The following is a 21,459-nucleotide window of genomic DNA, read 5'->3' on the forward strand; positions in this document are numbered from 1 at the left end:
GTGAAAGAACAATCGCTTTGACGCGTCCAGTTTAAACAGATTGTTTGTGTCTCTGTACAGACTCAAAAAGGATCCCAGAGTCGGAAACAAGTGTATTGTTTATTCTGATGGCGTCCCGGATCGTGTCGAATGATTATATGTTTGTTCAGAGCATTTTCTTTTGTAAATGATGCACAGTGGAGAGTTCGCAAAGAAGCTTTAGTTGAAAGATGAAGCAGCAACTGTACTGAATCTGACAGCAGCTGCATCACAAACCATAAGCAAAAGATTTCATAATGCTTTGTCTGTAAATTATGGTTTTATATGGATAATGTTTTCAAAACACTTACTCGTGCTCAATAGCGAGTGTGCGTTGATACTATTTCCTGTGCAATGACGTCAAAATGAAGGTTGAAAATAATTGTTTTTCCGCATATCTATAAAAAACTTCATTAACATAAGTGAACCTCAAGGAACATATTAAAAGTATTAAAAATCCATGTCATGAGCCCTTTAACAAAAGAATGACTGTAAATCTCATCTTCCAAACAAGGAAAGCCAAGGGCTTAAAGAGGAGGAAAATTAGGGACTAGATGCAGATGTGAGCACAACACACACAAAGAGACAGCTGTGTTCTTCAGGGTGCAGAGACAGTCGCAAGCCTGTAATTAAATTCCTGGGGCTTTTAATTGAATTCATCTCGAGGTTTTGATTAACAACAATAAGAGTAATGGGAGCGGGAAATAATCTTAATAAGACCCTTATCTGTATTTGACCATTCCCTCATCCCCCAGTCTCTTCTAGTGCTCTACATTAAAATATCTCTCTCATTTCCCTCCCATGAATGACTTCTTAAATTAGAAATGGTGAGTGTGTGTGCATGTAGAGATATTTTTATGGTTGGAGATAAAAAAAAAAAAAGCTTGTGTGGGACGGGCGCTCTTGATTTTCGGCCTTTTTTCTGGCACTTCTCTGCATAGAAGGCATACGGCAGCAGTTCAACACTGTCAGGAAGAAAGAGGCGGACAAGACAACCTCTAATCTAAATGTGTGCATATGCTAATGTACAACTATTAATCTCTACAGGAATCTGTACAAGCTTTGTATCCGTGCCACGGCTCTTGAACAACAGCATTGTGGCTCAAAGAATAAATTTTCCAGCAAATACTTTCTTAAATTTACATCTGCTGCTTGACTAAAATTAACACCTTACAAAATGCAAGTAAATAAAAAATCGATTTACTACTTTTTTGGGGGGGGGGGGGGGATAAATTCATTAATCTGGTGCACTTTGAGTTACCCGAATCCACTGTTAAAAATAATCCATCCACCCGCCAACCGCCCGAACCTATGATATTCTTTTATTTAGATATCTGCATCTGATCATCACATTACAATTACTCAAATTCTCAGTGTTAAGCATGATAATATGGTAACATATCACACTGAAGTAGGCTGAATTAAAATTAACATTTATTTAAAATAAAAGTTCTTCTTTTGGCAAAATTACATTTCCTTAATAGCCTAAACAGAGGCTTTACTCCCTTCAAACTTAAATTGTCATTGTTTCATTACATCACTGTTGGAAAACACTCTTATCAGAATAATTAATTTTACCTTTATAAAGGACATTTTTCACCAAATTTTATTAAATGTATGCTCCATCTTTCATTTCAAATTCTTACATTTTATCAATACATTCAATTAGAATAATAAGACACTAGGCTGTTACCAATCAACTGAAATAATTTACATTGAAAAATTACAACTGTATTAAATGAGATTGTTTAAAATATTTTTTGAATATACAAAAAAAAAAATTTGTTGAAAAGAATTATACTTTGAAACTAAACCACCAGTAGGTGGCGGCAGGTGACCGTCTTAATGGGCGAGTCATTGAGTCATTCATTCAAACGATTCGTTTAAACGGCTGATTCACTCAGAATGAGGTAGTTTATGAGTGGGTAATTGAATCTTTGACTCAACCGATTCGTTCAAAACGCTGAATCATTCAGTAATGAAACACGGTGGAGTGTTCCTGTGAGATGCGTTATGGTTCTGCTGTGATCTTTGTTGGGAACTATTTTGCATCTAAAATGTAAGTGACTTAATTTTAACTATTTGTTTATTGAACTGTTATGAAATCAGTGTATCGGTTGAAGCAGCACAACTGTTTTCAACATTGATAATAATCAGAAATGTTTCTTGAGCATCAAACCATATTAGAATGATTTCTGAAGGATCATGTGACACTGTATTCTTGATCAAATATATGCAGTCTCAGTGAGCATACGAGACTCTTTCAAAAAATCTTATCGAACCCCAAACTTTTGAACAGTAGAAACTTTTGCTAATGTTAGTTAATAAAAATCATGTTTCATGTTAGTTCACAGTGAATTAACTAACGTTAACACATATAACTTTGGAACTTTGGAAAATGTATTAGTAAATGTGTAGATTAACATTAACTAAGATTAATAAGCGCTGTAGAATCATTGCTCATTGTTAGTTCATGTTAATGTAGTTAACTAATGTTAACAATTGAAACCTTATTGTAAAGTGTTACCAATATGGTAATATATTTAATAATACCAATTTTCTGTTGTAATTTCTTCACTTTCACACATTTCAACCAAGAGCCTTCGTTTCCACTTGTTTTCAAAGCACTCACCATTTAGACAGTAAATCTCCCCAAGTTTCCAGAATCTTTTCGCCACATTCCTTAGACACGTCTCCAGATCCACTCAATAACGGCTCGTCATTATCTGTGAGGACAGTGGGAGAGAAAGAGACACGTTTCTGAGGTTCAGGAAAATCTATAATCTAAAAGTATATGAATTCCTGGAGGACTCTTAAGGTTATGTACATGACGATGTGAATGACAGCCAAGGGCCGCTCACCTTCCTCCTCATCATCCTCCGGAGGGGAGGGCACCATAGAGCCGGCCGTCAGGATGCCGGGGCTCGCCGTGGTCTTCCTCCTCTCTCTCTCCGCCTCGCTCTCTAGACTCACCACTTCATACAGCGTGTCTGAGTTACTCTTCCTCTCCTTGTTCTCCATCTGAGAGCAGAGTGAAGGCACCGTTACACACAAATCTTTTACAAACCAAAGTCTCCATAAGCTCGTTCATACTATGTCCTTGTCTCAAAACCTAGTGAGCACGCAGTCCTCCTAATGGGAATGACCGCTCAAATTGTTGAAAGCAGAAGTTTGACATTTTGGCCAAAACTTGAGTCTGTTAGCTTAACTGTATTTAGCAAACTCAGTGGGTTTTGTGGCACATATTTTTTGGTTCTCCATCAAAAAGCCCTGATCTGTGCTCGTCCTCACCTGTCTGAGTTTGAGATAGTAGGTCTCGGTGTAACTGCGTTTGCTGAAGGGCCAGAAGAGCCTCTCACTGGGTGAGCAGACTCGAACCCGTGTCTCCAGCAGGAACCTCACGGGCTCCTCCACCTCTGTGATCACCAGGTCCACCGCTGTCGTCATGTACATGAACTTATCTGTGTCACACAAGTGAAACAACAGCAGACGGTCATCAAAGCGTACTCGTATGAGATGAGTTCATGCATAATGTCATTCATAATCATTTCTTGAATTCCAATAAAGTGTGTCTAATAATAATAACAATAATAATTTTCATTATTATGGTTTGAATTCCAATTTTCCAAAAATATCAGCATTCAGAAGACCTCAAACAATGATTTGGAAAATAATCTCCTGCAAACTGAGCATGTGTATGGGTCTGTACCTTTAGGCGTCTCCTCATTCACGGCCTGAAACTGAGGAGTGTTGGGATTCCAGCTCCCTGTGATGATGTAAGACTTCCCATCAGAACTCTTGCCCATTGATTCCTAAGAGACGAGGAGAGCCAAGACAAAGAGAGGATAAACCAAAAATAAAGTCAAACATAATCATGAGATCACAGAAACCACAATGAATTAACCGACTGTGGGCAGTCCCAGCCAAAATCCTCACTGCTGATCACTGGCGTTGCCTACAGAACTAACATGATGGAGGACAACACTTCCAGACTCATGAGAACATCATCACATGGGCCAAGCAAGAGCTGTTTCACAACTGAAATTTTACACGGTTTAGTTGTAGCTATAGGACGCATTTCACCTAAAACATTTTGTCTGTTAGTCCCAAAGAAATGTTTGGCCACTTGTCTCACATGTATCCTCTTGCTTGGTCACTGACCAAAGAAAAAAAATACACAGACTTTCAGAGAAGTGGAATTCATAACATTTTACAAATCAAGAATCCTGCAGACTTTCCTAAAAAGTCAGTGAGGGATATGCAGGTAAAAGTCGACAGATTCGGTCAGGGCCTTGAAATTATGTAGCCTGATACACTCATTTGGCTGCAGATAGATAGATAGATAGATAGATTGTTTTATTTAATGCCATGTCAGCATCTAAGGCTATTTTCATGGCAAAAATTAAATTACAAAAATACAAATATCATATAAATACAATAAAACCAAGCAAACAAACACAAGTCATAATATACAATATTTTTTAAATTAATTTGGCTGCAAACTTTTTATTTTATTTTATTAGAATAGAGAACCTTAAGTGTTACAAAAAACAAAGTCACATTTGGTAAAATTAATACAGAATTAATTTAGAATTTTGCTATTTTTAGCAACAATTTGTAATTTCAGATGTGTTAATTAATATTAAAATGTATTTTAACATGACAAATTTACTTTTTTAAATGAAGCATTTCCTTTAACAGCTAAAATTGTTAAAAAAAAAATATTACTGTGAAAACCTGTTAATTGTAGCATATAAAAATGATATGTATATGTAATTTTACTTTTAAAAACACTGTTTTTGCAAGTAAAAACTTTGAATTGCCATATAATTTACAGTTTAAAACAGTAAAAGGACATTATAAAAAGTCCACATATGATTATATTTCATGCAATTAGTTTTGTTGAATTCAATATACATTTAAATGTTTTGCTACATTCTGTTATTTAGTTTATTTTTACATTATTTTAGTGTCATGTGTGTAATTTGATCTACACTGTGATCAGAGTTTGATTCAAATCTAGGATAAAGCAGTGTTTCTCAACCAGTTTGCGAGACTCTTATTTTGAAATACATGCGTGACAGCTGTTGACTCTTCTGTCAGACGTAGTGTAAGTAAAGAGTGCCTGTCAGATGAGTTATTTTCAGGCTATATGTCAGTGTCATCATTTTACGGTGTCATTTAACTTCTCTCACCTCAGAAAAATTAACTTTCCAATCCTTTCAGATGTTATTCTGTGTTTGCTGTTAACTATTTAAAGAGCAAATGTAATTACCAGTTACGTTGTTAATTATTAATTAAATTGAAATATAAAATTATCAAAAAGTACCAATAAATGATGTAACTGGCACGTTGTGTTAGCTGGGAAGGATTTGCATTCAGGAATGATGTTTATTCTATTCTTCAGGATCAGTGTTCATATGTTAATCACTTCGGGTGTGATGCATTTTGAATAGAATTTTTTTTTTTAACCTGATGGTTAATGAAGGGAATGTGACTTGAATCATATTGTAGTTACGAAATCGTGAATTGGTAAAAAAATCTAGATTTTATTATTTTGCCATATCGCCCAGCCCTACGGATAAGTGGAGTTAATCCAAAACTAGAGCTGAAGGTTTGTCTTGCGCCACCTACCAGGTCGAGCAGGTGCATATCACTGTTCTTTACGTTCTTCCCCGGGCTCAAGAGCAGACCAAAACACCTGAAACACAAACACGTTCCTCACTGCAACAGAACCACAGAGGAACTCCGCATATTAACTGTAAAGCTGCACGGTCGCACAGCCATCTGAGTGCGCTGAGCTTGAGGAAACATATATAAACAGAAAAGCACAGCTGTGCATTCAGGAAGGGTTGGCTTCAGTTCAACACAACATCAGTCACCATGGAGAAAAACCATCCTCCATTTTCTCATGGCCCGAAAGGAACACTTAAGCTCAGAACACACATAATTCAGTGCATGTTTATCATTAATCATTAATAAATGAGAATTATTGGCTGTAACAGGAGACACGGGGCTCTTCTGGATGAGGATGTCCTCTCAGTGGAGAGAGCCTGTGTCACTGTGTAAAGCACGTACCTCTCGATTGCCAACTCTTTGTTGGACGTCTGCTGAACGTAGATCACAATCTTTTTGTCCATGCCTGGCCGCAGCTTAAAGCTCTGTCTGTCCTTGTCCTTTGATACGGCACTGATGGACAAAGAAAGTTTTTAAATGCTCTCTAGAGTGAATATCCCAGATTTCCCCTCAAAATGACAAAGATTTCTGAAGGGAACCAGTTATGTTCTTCTACTGGTTCCCCTCAAGGGTGTGTTCTTTCCCCTCTGCTTTTTATTTTGTCCACAAATGATTGTAGGAGCACATTAGACAATAGGTATATGTTAAAGTTTGCAGATGATACTGTGATTGTGAGTCTCCTAGCAAATGAAGAGACATCTCATGGACCTGTGGTGGAGGATTTTGTCTCTTGGTGTGCAAATTGTAATCTAAATTTAAATATATCAAAGACATGATTATAGACTTTGGAAAATCGGCCATTTCAGTCTCTCCTACTAAATTTTAATGCCAATACTGATGCCATTTGTAAAATTAAAATCCGTCATTTCTTACTGCGACATTGTATGGTATTAGCCTGTCCAATAGAAACAGAATGACTAAGCTGATTAAGACTGCTTCTAAAGTAATTGGAGTTCAACAGATACAGGGGTAACATTGTTAAAGAACGAGTTGTTAAAAAAGCCTATTCGATAATCAACTGTCCATCACACAAAGAGTTTGTTATGCTCCCATCAGGCCATAGATATAAAGCAATGGGGGGGAGAACCAAGAGGTTCAAAAACTCATTTATACCAACTGCTATTTTAATGTTGAATAGTCTATAACCATTTGCCTTTTTTAACTTGTCTACTTGTGCGTTCTTGTGTGGCACCTGTGCAAAACTAATTTCCTAAGGGATAAATAAACTAAACTGAACTGATTTAGTTATTATTTTGATGACGCTTAAGCATATTTTCCAAATATTTGGAGAATTCACATTATTCTTAAAGGTGATTCTCATCAGATGCTCATTACTGTTGTAAAACTTTTTTTTTTAATGAAATTATCATAAATTGAAGATAAAACCTTGTTGTTTTTGGTCAACAATTATGATTTGTTTTTTTATTAGGATTATAAATACGATTATAAAATTAGATTAGTCCATTTTTAGTCAATTGCAGTTGATAAGATATTTTTATGTTTTTGAAAAAGTCTATTTGACCAGACTTATATTTTTGTGGAAACTGTGATACATTTTCACATTTTCTGTGATGAACAGAAAGTTCAAAAGAACAGATTTGTTTTGTAATGTAAATGTCTTTACTGTCACTTTTAATGTGTCCTTTCTGAATAAAAGTTTGTTTTAATTTAAAGAATCTAAATCTAAATGGCAGTACATATATATTTAGAATAGTCTTGGCAAAAGCGAAGACTAAAACTAAATCTTTGTAAAACTGCATCCCAATGGAGCGAAAGGACCTTTCAAGGTAATTCTGTCATTTTCTCCAGTTGTTTTTATCCAAAGTGACTTGCAGTCCATTTATAACAGGGACAGTCTCTCTGGAGCATCAAGCTCATGCTGATGGAGAGACACTGAGGTTATTTTGGGCACTTTAGCCCTTTCTTTAAATACTTTTCTCTCTTTTTGCCTTCTCTGTGCAGGAATACAGTGTAAACACACAATATAGGCCGCTAAAAGGTTTTCAAACTGCTCTATTTTTAATTTAACTGTAATATTATAATTAATACTCAAAATTATAATATTCCACACATAGGGATCTGTGTGTCAGTGCGTGTTACACTGAACAATGATTCTTTACAGATACGTTAACAAGTCGAGAAAGGTAATGTTTCCTTTGAAGCGAGCTCTTTCCACTGCAGGTCTGCAGCAAATCTGTGTTAATAGAGCTCTGTGCAGGGCGGAGGAATGAGGCGAAGATTTAAGGGATGATAAATGACAGGAAGCATGTGTCGACACTTCAGAGAAAGAGAAGAAGAGGTGGAGGAATAGCAGATTTTTCTATTTTTATCGTTTCCTTCATCAAAACAGGGCTGATTACTTCCGAAGGCTGGATAGCAGAAAATAACACCTAATTCAATTATGCCGTTAGAGACGAGACCTCCGGGGTTAAACACGGATATGTGCGGGGAGGAATCGGGAGACCTGAATGAACTTTTATGGAGGGAGAGAGGCAAGGCGATTCACCTAAACGTGCCCTTCCCATCATCCTCTTTGATCTCCAGACTGACGGTGAAGGTGAAGACGTCGCTGTCTGGCGTAAGGGGCGGACCCTTGGCTGAGAGTGGCGCTTTATTGGCTGATCGGCGGAAAGCTGTGGCAAAGCTGTAGAGTATCCGGCTGACCTACAAACACACACACACACACACACACACACATCTCAGTGATTGGAGTCAAAACAGTCTACAGTGACACAGGCTGTATTACAGTGACTCACAGTCGCTCTGTTCTCAGGTTATCAACACACTCATTAACACACAAAGATAGAAATAGAAATAATATCCTTCAGGATCAGTGTTCAAATGTTTTGGGATATTGTTATAGGGTACTGTGGGCTCCCAGGACAAATTAGTGGAGAACCACAGGACTAGTGTTTCTCCACTGGTTTCGAAGTCAAATAACTCCAACACAGCCATCAAATATGTGTGTACATGTATTCATCACTGTTCATCATAAATTAACATCTATAAATATTTGAATGTGAAGTGAGAATGAGTCCATGAGTCTAATTGCTCAGGTTACGCTGAAGCGCATCATTCTACGTCCAGGATGTGCATAAGCGGTTTTGCGTTCTATGATGGCTTTAATAGTTTTGTACTATAAAAGGTTTGTTATACAGCCTTTTTATTTGTAAAAGTATCTAAGAGTATCTAAGTTACACCGTTACACCTAAGTTTCAAGGCTGCATCATATCAGGCATAAATAATAATAAATGAATTTAAATAACAATAACAATAACGGATTTGTCTGCATGGCTGTGTTCTCCCTAAAGCCAAGCATGTCTGTAAAAGAGGAACCGGATCATTTTGGGAGCATTTGGGGATAAATTTAACTTCACAGCTAAGCTTGACACACAGAGAAAAGGTTTGATCACAGAACCAATACTAAAAACATGTGCGCCCCCTTTAGACTAAACCAGAAAACTGCAAGCATTCTATCAGCAAGAAAAAAAATCATGATACAAGCACATATCTCATGGAGAACAGGTCCAGATTATATCTGACCCCAAAATCAATAGAACATTTTTATCATTGTGATTTTTATCACAATTAAAATACATTGTCCCAGAGGAATTCACATTATTATAATAAAAAAAAGGCTTGTTACCATAATACCAAAAACCTTAATTATTTTTTCTAAAAACGGTATTAATTAAATACAGTGAAACAAAATGCATTTTAAAAATATTTATAAATTATTTTTTCCCCAGTCATAACAATATCGAACATTGGAAAATCTGATATTTTTCAGATTTCAGGAAAATCTGAAAATATGACCTGGACATTTCTTGACAAAAATTCCCTCACAAACTTCCATAACCAATCCATGTGTAGAGAGCAATTGTGTGTGTCTCACCGCCTCCTGGATCTCACAGCGGAAGACGTGGATGCGGAAGATCTCGGAGTTGTAGTGGCTCTCGGTGAAGGCGAAGCAGTCGCTCTCCGGCGTGCCGTCGTGGCCGCGAACACAAAAGAGGATCTTATAAATGGGGTAGTTGGCAATCTCAGTGCTGGTCTGAGGGTCCAGCAGCCTGATGGAATATTCAAGAGCAAGATGCTTTGATGGATCATCTCTTGCGGTGTTTAAACCAATATGTTTCCAGTTAGCTTCACATCGTACCTGACGGTGCCCTCTGAGACTCCGGGCACGGAGAGGGTGACGTCCAGGGGCATCTGGCACTGGCTGCGGAGGATGCTGACCATACGCAGGGCCTCCACTTCACTGCGCGGGGCGTTCACTGATGCGCAGCCTAAATACGTCAGCTTACTGAACACCACGCTGTCCTCGTCCGGGACAGGGGTACCAGGACTCGAGTCAGAGGGCTCATCTACAGGAAGAGATGGGCGGAGAGACACAGTCAATCAGAAGACACCCAATGAAACTTTTACAAAGTACATGTCAACGTTTTGGACGCACTTTCTCATACTCTTAAAATCCTTTTAATCTGGATGTTTCTGCTTAAATGTTTCAAATTATTTTTGTACACCAAAATAAATAGTGCCTACATATATACTGTATCTGCACCTCGATAAATGACCAGCAGATGGCACTACCTGCATATGCATCAAACTGACTCTACTTTCTCTGTATGACAAAAAACATGACAATATTTTACTATTGGCTATTTTTGAATTTTCTGAACACACACACACACGCAAAAAATGGCTTTGAAATGTGGTATCACAAGTGATAACAGACTTGCTTGTGAACAGGCATGTAAAATCAACATGAAATTTACCCTATTTAATTCCTTAGAAATAAAATGGATGGTAAACACCATGTCATGTTCAGGTATTCATTTCACTCTAGTTTGCAGATGGTCTGTACAGTAGCACGGAGATTTTTGCATTTTTTACCCCTGTAAGATCTCTCGTTGAGTTCGCTCTCCTGAGCTCCCTGAACGGGCAGCACTATCTGAAGTTTAGGGGGCATCGGGCCGGACCGTGATGGCGCAGCTGTGGTGGGATAGCCGTGGTCACCCCCTATCAGTTGGTCTGGTCCGCCCACCAGTTCAGTTACCGAAGGGTCCATCAGCACATCTTCCAGCTCCTGCTGTAACTCCTGCTCACTGCCGTTCCCCACGATCTGAACACACACACACACACACAGACTCATCAGTACAGTCATTCCACGACTCATCTGAAACACATATAGGCTCAATAGCATGAACAGACTGGACAGTACCAGGCCATAAAGATTAATCAGAGGAAAACGGCACATTCAAAATTTCGGCTGTGAGGGACAAACATGTATGTTGTACTGTCAGAAGGTTGTAACCATTTTCACACACACACACACACACACACACACACAAAAAAAGTTTTAAAAGAGTTAAAAAAAAAAGTATTTTCATTGTGTCATCTGCAATGGACAACACATTTAAGTAACCCACTGAACAGACTGTACGTCTATCCCTCACAGCCTTGTTTTCATTTGTGAAATATTAAATTTGGCCTCTACCGCGACTAACACCAGTAACACCACAGCGTCAGGAGGACGTGTCAAAGCAAGCCTTCCAAAACCATTTGTCCCGTTGTAGCGCAAGAAAATGGAGTGTGTAGGAAAGAGAACCGGGGATCAGTTTCCTGTCGGCGACTTGTCTCGTCACACCGCACTGCATCCAGTGTAGACAGAATCACTGATTGTAATGATTCTATCTGCGTTTGTCACTTGCTCCACTCGTGTTCAGTGTAGACATAGTGTAAAGCCTATTAGCTGAACATTAGGGCTGTCAATTTTACATATTTAATGCAACAGTATCAAGGACCAAAGTTGTGAGTCTAAATGTGCACATTTAAGGCCCCAATATACACACGGTGAAGTTCTTTTTCATTCTTCACTTAGGGGTAAAAAGAAGTTTGAGATATCCGAGCAGCAACATCCTGACACGGGCCACGTTTAGATGAATATGTAAATATGCTCAAGTTCATCTGACCTCGACGGACTGAACAGAAGAAATGAACCGGAGATGATTTCCACATCAATGGAGGCGGAGCCTCAGAGCCACAACCTACTATTACATCATGGACCAATGGTAGTTTGATGGTGTTTACCACTCCGAGTGAACTTTTCTAGAAAGTTCCTAACTCCTGAAAACAAGCTTCGTTTTGGCCTGATTTTGTTTGAAATGATGTCACACCAGTTCATTTCTCAATTTCGCATGAAGTATATTGGGGCCTTTAGGGACTGATATATGATTAATTGATTCATTCCCATATGTCATTTATTCAGTCTAAATATGTAATTGATTGACAGCCCTATAAATAACACAAAAATTAAAGCTCTTTTTATTTCACATTGGATTTAAAAATCAATATGATCAGTGTAAGTTTTTTATTTGGTTTCACTTCAGGAAGTTCGTAAATCAGCAGATTTCTTCAGATTCCTGTTATTGCGATTAGCTGAAGAGACAGAGGGTGTGATTTGTGTTCATTACAGCCAAGATGACGGCGACTGAAAGGAAAGATCTCTGAACAAGCAAGAATTGCATATGCCAATGCCAGGAAGTTCAGCGAGAGCAAATGATTTGTCAAGTGACCTCCACGAAATTACTTAAAATATGCATTTCTGTCAAATGCGTTCAGTTTTCTTTAAAAATTCTTGACAAAAGAGATTTAGCATACAAGCCAGGGGTATCTAGCATGGACTGCTGTACACTGTTGGGACTAAATGGCAACTGGACTAAGAGGCCTGGAATGAGGTAAACAGTGAAAGCACCAGACACAAAACAAGCCTATAAACATTCTACTGAGCACTGCACAATCACATTATCATAGTCCCGCTTATATCCCACACGCAGCTGCTGTACAGGCCAGTGAAGCCGCCAATCAAACTGATCAGCCAATCAGAAACAAGGCACAAAGACACAGTATCACCACAGAGAAAAAGAGAGGAGTAGATAAAGACTGACCTTAAAGCTGACCCCTTCCTCAGAAATCACCTGTGTAACAAACAGAGTGTTTAAGGGATGCCCACAGGGGTGAGAGAATGGTGATGAATGGGTTAACTGAGAGAGAACGTTCTCCACATCATGACCGACAGATTATAAAAGAAAATGACAACCAGAAGAAACGTCTTCGCTTTTACCTGCCACAGTAGAATAGGAACATTGCTACATAAAAAGTGACGATGCCCTCTTGTGGCAATAGCAAATGTTTCAGCCAAATATACCCACCCTCATGTCATTCCAAACCAATTTGACTTTTCTTTCTACCAAGGAACACACACACACACAATGATTTTGAAGAATACTCACACTGCTCTTTTCCATGCATTTTAAACTCCTTTAAGTAACTATTTCTTGGTAGGGTTTTTTTTTTTTGTTTATAGTGAAAAAATAATTACTGTAAACAGGTTGTAAATGTTGAAGTGCTAATTTTGGGTGAACCATTCCCTAAATACTGAATGTGACAAATGAAGACAAGCACAATAGGAAAAAGAACAACATTTTAAAAGTTGGCTGGTCCATAGCCATGATCAAATGCAAATATGATTGAACAGACTTGAAATAAACAAATCCATTAAAGCAGAAAGCAAAGGAGTGACGGACGGTGCAATGAACATACAAGCATCATGACCGCAAGATCTGAAAAGAGGGAAGACTGGAGCGCCGTAGTTGAATTCTGGTCCATGAATGAATGAAACCTGTATGGATGCAACATCCTAGTGTGGGCCACCATGACACTATGGAATTAAGGAACTGAACGTTTGTACATATGGCTGAAAGTGCATGTGTAGAAAGTGAGAGGTGGCCAAAGAACACTCTGTTGTGCCGTCACATTAGGAGTTAGGAAAAAAATCAAGAGATACTGGAAAGCTGGACGTAAGTCTCGGCAGCATTCATGTGGTGTGGTGTGGCGTAATGTGAGAAATGGAGTCAGGGAATAGGCTAAGCAGAAAACATGGAATGAGGGTGACGAGATAAAGTGTGTAGTGTGCCTGTCCTCTTGACAGTGACTGTCAGAATAGATGTGAGCATTTAAAATCTCATCAGCACCTTTGAACTAGACAGGTGGTGCAAACTTTACTCGCTAATTACCTTAATGAGGTGATTCTTCAATCAGGGGAACTTTTCTGTCCCTTAAGATGATTTAAAAAAAAATCATACAAGTTCTAAGGATAGTTTATTGTCAGTTTAATTGACTAATTTCGGTACTATACGGTTATCCGGACCACATGTGATGACCTACCCCAACCCCGCCCCTAAACCTACCCGTCACTGGGGTTACGACCAACCAAGAGCGGTTGTGGTCTCGTGTGGTCAGGTGTGGTCCGGATAACCATATAGTACCCTAATTTCTCATTTTTAACCCTCTGGTGTTCGTCGAGAAAAAAAAAAAAAATGTTTCTTTTTTTAGAATTTTTTACTTCATCGGAATGGTATGAAACTTGGTAAAGGTTTTGGCAATTGTTGTGTGAACACAAAGAAAATCATAGACATGATTCATAAAGGTTAAATGGGCTTGAAAAAAATAGTCACACAGTCAATAAATGACCGCAATGGAAATTAATGGGAGATGAATTTCATCTAGTGGAAACTTTTGGTACTGCGGCCAAACAAAGTCTGACTGGAAGCTAATTTGTTGCGATATCAAGCTCAAATTTAGAAAACAGCTCGTTTAGAATTATGACTTTGATTTTCTTGCAGTTTAAAATGTGTTTTTGAAAATATATATTTCATATAAAAATTGAAAATAGCATTTTTATGCATTTTTCATAGCAATAAATGTACAATTCTAGAACTTTTGTAAAGTTAACTTTTTAAAACTTTTTTCATTTCAGCAATAATCTGCCAAGTGTCGTCTTTGAGAAAAGATCAAACTTACGTCTGTGCTCTAAAGCATTCAAGATTTATGACAGTTTAATTTAAGTTGGAAATATAATTTTCAGGTCTATGCTCAAAAAGTGAATAAATGAATTATAACTACAGCATAAATATAATTTAGTACCATCAGATATTAAATAAAAAACATTATCGAACATTATCAAATATAGTACATTCATTGCATTGAAATAAAATACATTTTGACAGACATTTTTGACTGACCACCAGAGGTTAAGAGTGTTACAGTTTTCTATAATTTCTCTTAATTTTCTATCATTTCTCTACTTTTGTGAAAAATCCCCAATACTGATGTAATTTCCATCACACCAAGCAACCCTTAATTGAAGAATCACACATCAATAGTACCCAAAGCAGAAGATCTCCCTCTCCATTTTCTGTCTACTCTTACCTTCAGTCCTGTCTTTTCATCATCGCTACCATTATTAGTGGAGGGGGTGTCATCCCCCAGGCGGGACACCAGGACAAAGTCCTCACTGTTGAGGGTGGACACAGAGTCGGAGGACACGCTAATTTTCCCCACCGAGGCCTTGTCATCCATGACTGCTAAATCAAGCCAGACGCGCTCATGAATGGCGGTTTAATGAGCAAAATTACCTGGAAAACAAAGAGATGAAAAAGCAATGAGGAAAGGAAAAAAAAAACATGAGAGGAGCTTGAACTACAAATAAAGTTTGTGGTTCTTCACGCTTCAAGTTTCAATCATCTCAAACTGTTCTACAAATGGCAGCATTCCCATGCAAAGCTATTTATGGACACATGGTGTCTGCAAAGCAAATTAAACTCAAAACCTTTACAAAAAGGTTGGCTAAAGGCAGAGATGTGTGCGAGGAAAATATTGTAAAATGATAAAGAAATGGCATATTAAACATGAAGAACTGTGTCTGTCTCGTTTGAGCAGTACATGTTTTACATTTTTAGTACGTTTGAGTTGTTCGTTTACAAGTACAACTTCATTTTCTACTATAAAGCGGCTCTCCAGTGTGTTCATGTTTTCACTCGCGGCCAACTGACCTCGCCGGCTTAAAAAGGAGAAATGAAGTGAGAGAAGGCGGAGCCTCCGCACACACCTACCTATTACATATAGCCACGGACCAATGGTAGTACAAATGTGTTTACCAGTCTTAGCAAACTTTTCCGGAAAGTTCGCTTTGGCAAGCTGTTTTGAACTTCCAAAACGATGTTCGTTTTGACCTGATTTTGTTTTGAAATGACGCCACATCAGTTCGTTCTTCGTTTTCGCTTTCACAGTTCCTATTGGTGGTGTTCCCTAAGGGAACATTTAGTTGTCTGGGCCGGGGACCACCCTAATAGCTAGTTCCTATAAATGAGTTCTTATAACTACCCGATGCAAAAGACCCTATAGTCAATCGGCTTTAGTTTCGTCACAGCAATGAACGAGATTTGCTACACTATTGCTAGTCAAAAGTAGGTGATATTAGTCAAGTCACCTTAATTTATATAGCGCTTTATACAATACAGATCGTCTCAAAGCAGATTTACAGTGGTAACGGGAAAAGAATGATTCAATGATGCAAACAGAATTCAATACTGCTGTAAAGAAGCTCTAAAATACAAAAAGTCATTATTCCGTTGAAATCAGTTCAGTGTAGATTCACTTCAGGTTCAATAACTATGTAAAGTACATCAGTTATGAAATGAGTTAAATTCAGCTATAAAGCAGTGATGTCATCATCCAGCTAAGTTGAGTTCTCATCTAATAGAGTCAGTGAAGTCAAATTAGTAATATTGCTGAATATTAAGTGTCCACAACTAAGCAACAAGGAACCCAAACTCCATCAGGTGACTGAAATGGAGAAAAAAAACTTTGGTATTCGTGATATTATCTCATTAACATGAGTCATTAGTATTTTTAATCCATTTTCCTAAAAAAAATAAAGAATTGATAAAAAATAAAGACCGTGTATATCGGCCAAAATAGTCAATGTTAGGATGGAAAAGTTTCTGGCTCTGTTCTACAGCAGCCAATTGTACACAAAATGCAAAAATCCATGTTATCTCCACGGCAACAGTCAAATGACAAACAAAGTTGGTGCTGCTGTGGATTGTAAACTGTGACGCCGCCCAACGCCAAGTGCTGTTTACATTACCACGCATGTGACCGGGTACAAAACTTTTGGTCAAAACAAACGCAAGATCTAAGATTAACGTTATCGTTATGCAAACGTTTTAAATTCCAAAGAAAGAGCAGCAAACTGTACAGTTCAACTGCAAAAGAAGAGAAGGCTGGTGAAAAAACAGTTGTGTTTATGAGAGCTGTACCTGTGTGTATATCTGGACAAGCTGAGAGGGTTTGGCAGAGGGTCAGCGCTGAACTATATTTGGATATGGAAGGGAAATAATGGGACCGTACAGGTCCAGACATGAAAACACGAACAAAAGCAGCTGCGCCATTTGGAGGAAGTGTCGAAGAATGAGCAGAACCTCTGTGTGATTCACACAGACATACACATACAATGTGCTCCAATGTGATACAATCCCAGAAGTCCTGCACAAAGGAGATGTTGAAACAAATTCGAGCCACAACAGTGAGTTTCAGGCCTGTGGCAAGTGTTTCAAGATCTGCAGATAACAGGCAGTTCACCTGAAGACATTCAATGGGGCCGTCTCAGAGAATTTAGGCTACAGCTAGAAATAATTCAGGAGACCAATGCTTCTCAAAAAAACAATGCTCATATTGCTCCATAAAGTAAAGCCACGTTTAAAAAAAATGTAATTTGTATTCATGAAAGGCTTTGGGTGTATACATCTTACTATTCAGAGTTACACTAGCCTACCATTGTTGAATGTATTTGAAAAGTCTCTTATGTTCATCAAGGAGCTCAAAAGAATTTGTTACATTATAAAAAATATTTACTGTAACATTTGATCAATAGATGCATCCTTGTTGAAAACGAGTATTAATTCCTTTCAAAAACAAAATCTGACTGGCCCCAAACTTTCGAACAGCAGTGTATAGCCTATTCAGAGCTAATTATTAACAATAATTATATGCTGAACACATTTACATTACATTTACATTTAGTCATTTAGCAGACGCTTTTGTCCAAAGCGACCTACAAATTAAGACTAAATTAAACGAGTCATCGTGAAGAGGCAAAAAACAACGCAAGAAGTGCTTAAGATACGAAGTTCAGGCATTGTTCAGAGTAGCATAAGCCCGATAAGCGAGGATTTAAAGGAAAAGGAAAGTATTATTATTATTATTATTATTTTTATGAGGTTAAGTGCTCATGGAAGAGATGGGTTTTCAGCTGTCTTTTGAATGTTGCCAGGGATTCTGCATTCCGGATGAGGGTGGGGAGAGCATTCCACCAGCATGGAAGAAAGATATTGTGAAGAATATGGATAACAAAACAGTTGATGGGCCACAGTATGGAAAAAAATACTATAGGCCCTGGGCCTGTTTGGTTACCCATATTCATTTGTGTTCAGCATAAGAAATTCATACAGGTTTGGAACAACTTTGAGTCATATGGTTTATTCATTTTTGTTTGTGTGAGATGTGCGTGAGATGTGTTGGTGTCTGTTTTTGCTCTCTCTCTCTCTCTCTCTCTCTCTCTCTCTCTCTCTCTCTCTCTCTCTCTCTCTCTCTCTCTCTCTCTCTCTCTCTCTCTCTCTCTCTCTCTCTCTCTCTCTCTCTCTCCCATCTATCTTTTCTAGGTAAGTTATTTCTAACCTCCTTCTATAAAGACTGATCTTTTGTTTGTTATTTTGGCCTTGTTCCCTTCCTGAAGCTTTATGCTATCCCCACTTATGATTTTGAGAAAAAAAAACATAAAACATTTAATTTATGTAAACTAAAATAGAAAGAATCTATTTTTTTTCCGCTAAGCTCTTGTGGACTTGTTTGTTGAACTGGGACCTGGAAATGGGAGTGTTTTTGTGTTCTCTCCTTAACTTTTTGTTACCTGCCTTCTTTAACCCCTAGACCAGGGATTCCCAAAGTGTGGTACGCGCACCCCCAGGGGTACGCGAGCTACCACCAGGGGGTGCGCGAGAGGAAAAATGTAATGGCGGTCTGTTTTTTTAAATGGGGTTTTTCCATAGAATAAAAAAACATGAACAGTAAACATTTCCTTTGTAAATTCCTTTTCCTTTTATTTTAAATAAAAAAACTATAATTTATTAGTTTTTGATAAAACAAATACATATGAAATGCACAACGACACACCTAAAGTCGCTCACGCACATACAAGCAAACTCTACACACACGAGACGCGCGGAACTCTCCGCGCACATACTCGTATGAGACGCGCGCGCACACACAAACTCTCCACGCACATACTTATATGAAACGCGAGCACACACACACAAACTCGCGCACATACTCAATGTGACCCGAGCACACACACACAAACTCTCCGCGCACATACTCACATGAGACGCGAGCACACACACACACAATACCATAAAGATGTGGAAAAGTCGATCAAAAGTATGGCTACATTTCTCCAGGCTCGATGCCAACAACGCGCGATGCAGTATTTGCGGTAAAATAATTGCTGCAAAGACCGGTACCACGACAAATATGATGAAGACCTTGACAGTGCATGGAGTAAACATCAGGGGTGCAAACACATGTATGGTCAAAAAAGAGAGAGGTAATCGAAGCCCTCGTCCCGCGGCAAATATCCAGATACTACATTGCCACCATCCCCAACCCACCCCTATAGGCACATAGAGTCAAATGAAATTTAGAAAAACTATCTTGCACTTCTACTTCTTGCTTTACTGCTACTTCCTGAAAACAATTTCACCTGATGATTTGAATAGCTCTTTTTGTAAAGAATTAATAATTCTAGGATGATTGGGGTAATTGTGTAGGGTAGGCCTAGTGCATCCGCATAGAAACTAATAAACAAAATACAAATATAAATACAATAAAACACAAATACACGAGAAATAAAGCAGTGCTTTATGTTTTTAGGTAAATTAACTGTATTAAGTATTAATACAGTTTATCTTTTGACAAAACGTGATTTTTCTCTTTCTATTGTGTTGCTTGATTAACTTTGGTGACACAAACAGCTGCAGGTATATTGGGCGCTGTCCCTTTAAGACGAATGCACGTATCTAATACCGGTAATGACACGCATCCGTTTTATTTTGACTGCATTTACGGGGAAACTCGTTGAGACGGACACTGGCTTATTTTTTCGTGCACATGTCTGTTCAAACACAAATAGACAAGAAAGAAAAGGGAATTAATTCGGTGTTCACAAACTTCACGTGCTGTCTGCGACTGCGTGGCTCTGTGCGCCGACAGATCTACATTTGGATGTTCAACATAATATATATAGCCTGATACAGCAAAGACAAAGTCGGCAGTATTGACGGCAAAATAGGCTACAGAATATTTCGTTCTGTAGGCGTATTGACAGGGGCAATATTTGAAAATCGATAATTAGGCCTATTTTTTAAATTACAATTATATATGCATTTGTCAAAACCGAGAGACTTTCAAGCATCAAAATTTAATTTATTAATATGTATTTGCGCCTTCTATTTGTCTGAAAACTTCCAACACTCTTGCGTGTCGCGTGAAAAATAGGCGTCGGTTGCGGTTCTATTTCTATCACGGGGTTTCGGCGCGGCTCGAGAAGTGTGTGTGTCACGCAGGCATTGTGCTCTAACACAAGCTCTAACCAGTTAACATGAGAGCCGACATAAAAACGGACACGCCACGCAGAGAGAAAGGTGATGCAGTGGCAGATCCAGAGTGAGACAGAAACACTAATGGTTCACGCTTGCGCACATACTGCTGGTTTGGCGCGCAGTGTTCTGATTCGCTTATTTCCTATTTACTTGTTGGTGGACGCAATCCAGAATTACTGTTGGTTAAATTATAATCAGACAATCAGACCCCCTGAACCCCCCCCCCCCCCCTCCTTAAAAAAAAAACTCTTCGGATCTGCACGATTCACACAAGTCACCCAAACTGACGTGAAAAAAGCGGGAGGCGCCGAAAAGCGCGCTGTTTGCACCCCTGAAACATAAGAACAGTGGCTCCGTCTTTGACTGGTAAATGAAGATATACCTTGTTGATCACTCTGACAGTGTTTATATTGCAACAATGATGACCTACTGAGTGTATACTGCCGTTCAAAAATGTGTTGGTTGGTCAGAATTGTTTTTCAATGTAAGGATGCATTAAAGTGATCAAAAGTGACCTTAAAACATGTCACATGTGTAATGTTACAAGATATTTCTTTTTTAAATAAATGCTGTTCTTTTGAAAATTTTATACATCAAAGAATCATGAAAAAAATTTATAGTTTCCAAAATATTAAGCAGAAAACTGTTTTCATATTTCTGAAGGGTCATGTGACACTGAAGTAATGATTTTGAAAATTCATCTTTGAAATCACATGAATAAATTACATTTTAAAAACTTATTCAAATAAAATTTTAAATTGTAATACTATTTCACAATATTACAAGTTTTACAGTATTTTTGATAAAACAAATTCAGCTTTGGTGAGCTCTTTTATATATATATATCAATATTCAAAATATTGTTGTTTATTTTATGTTTGAGCCTATGCTCTTTGTTACTTAATTATGTTGTGGATCGTGTGAAGGCAAATTTTATTGTCGCACTTGAAAAGTATCAGATTGATCCTCGTTTTTATTTATTTTAGTCATTTAGTTATTTTCAGTCCTCTCTGGCAGTGGTTTTGTATGAGGTAACAGAGCAGAATTTAAGTTATTAATTCAAATCCATGAAAATGTAATCCGTCTTCGGTTCGGTTCGCTCTGAGGGCTGCGCGGCAGTGCGCGCTTCATTTCAAATGTGAAT

The 21,459-nt window shown here is 38.1% G+C and overlaps 1 protein-coding gene across 2 annotated transcripts in view; it reads right to left on the reverse strand.

Moving 5' to 3' along the window:
- Nucleotides 1-21,459, reverse strand: part of rabgap1 (RAB GTPase activating protein 1) — a 114,278-nt gene that overhangs the window by 69,377 nt on the left and 23,442 nt on the right. Inside the window, exons 2-13 of one of the 2 annotated variants that reach the window (XM_081354595.1) lie at nucleotides 15,028-15,233; nucleotides 12,705-12,734; nucleotides 10,651-10,879; nucleotides 9,914-10,121; nucleotides 9,650-9,824; nucleotides 8,261-8,418; nucleotides 6,097-6,207; nucleotides 5,653-5,719; nucleotides 3,728-3,830; nucleotides 3,310-3,479; nucleotides 2,880-3,039; nucleotides 2,651-2,744 (exon numbers count right to left, since the gene is read on the reverse strand). In XM_081354595.1, the coding sequence (XP_081210721.1) occupies nucleotides 2,651-2,744; nucleotides 2,880-3,039; nucleotides 3,310-3,479; nucleotides 3,728-3,830; nucleotides 5,653-5,719; nucleotides 6,097-6,207; nucleotides 8,261-8,418; nucleotides 9,650-9,824; nucleotides 9,914-10,121; nucleotides 10,651-10,879; nucleotides 12,705-12,734; nucleotides 15,028-15,177 (1,655 nt within the window). In that variant the 5' untranslated portion in view covers nucleotides 15,178-15,233. The remainder of the gene's footprint in view (nucleotides 1-2,650; nucleotides 2,745-2,879; nucleotides 3,040-3,309; nucleotides 3,480-3,727; nucleotides 3,831-5,652; nucleotides 5,720-6,096; nucleotides 6,208-8,260; nucleotides 8,419-9,649; nucleotides 9,825-9,913; nucleotides 10,122-10,650; nucleotides 10,880-12,704; nucleotides 12,735-15,027; nucleotides 15,234-21,459) is intronic. The other variant, XM_081354596.1, reaches the window with a different exon arrangement.

This window comes from Scardinius erythrophthalmus, assembly GCF_964197995.2.
Source record: "Scardinius erythrophthalmus genome assembly, chromosome: 23".
In the NCBI taxonomy this organism is placed as follows: Eukaryota; Metazoa; Chordata; class Actinopteri; order Cypriniformes; family Leuciscidae; genus Scardinius; species Scardinius erythrophthalmus.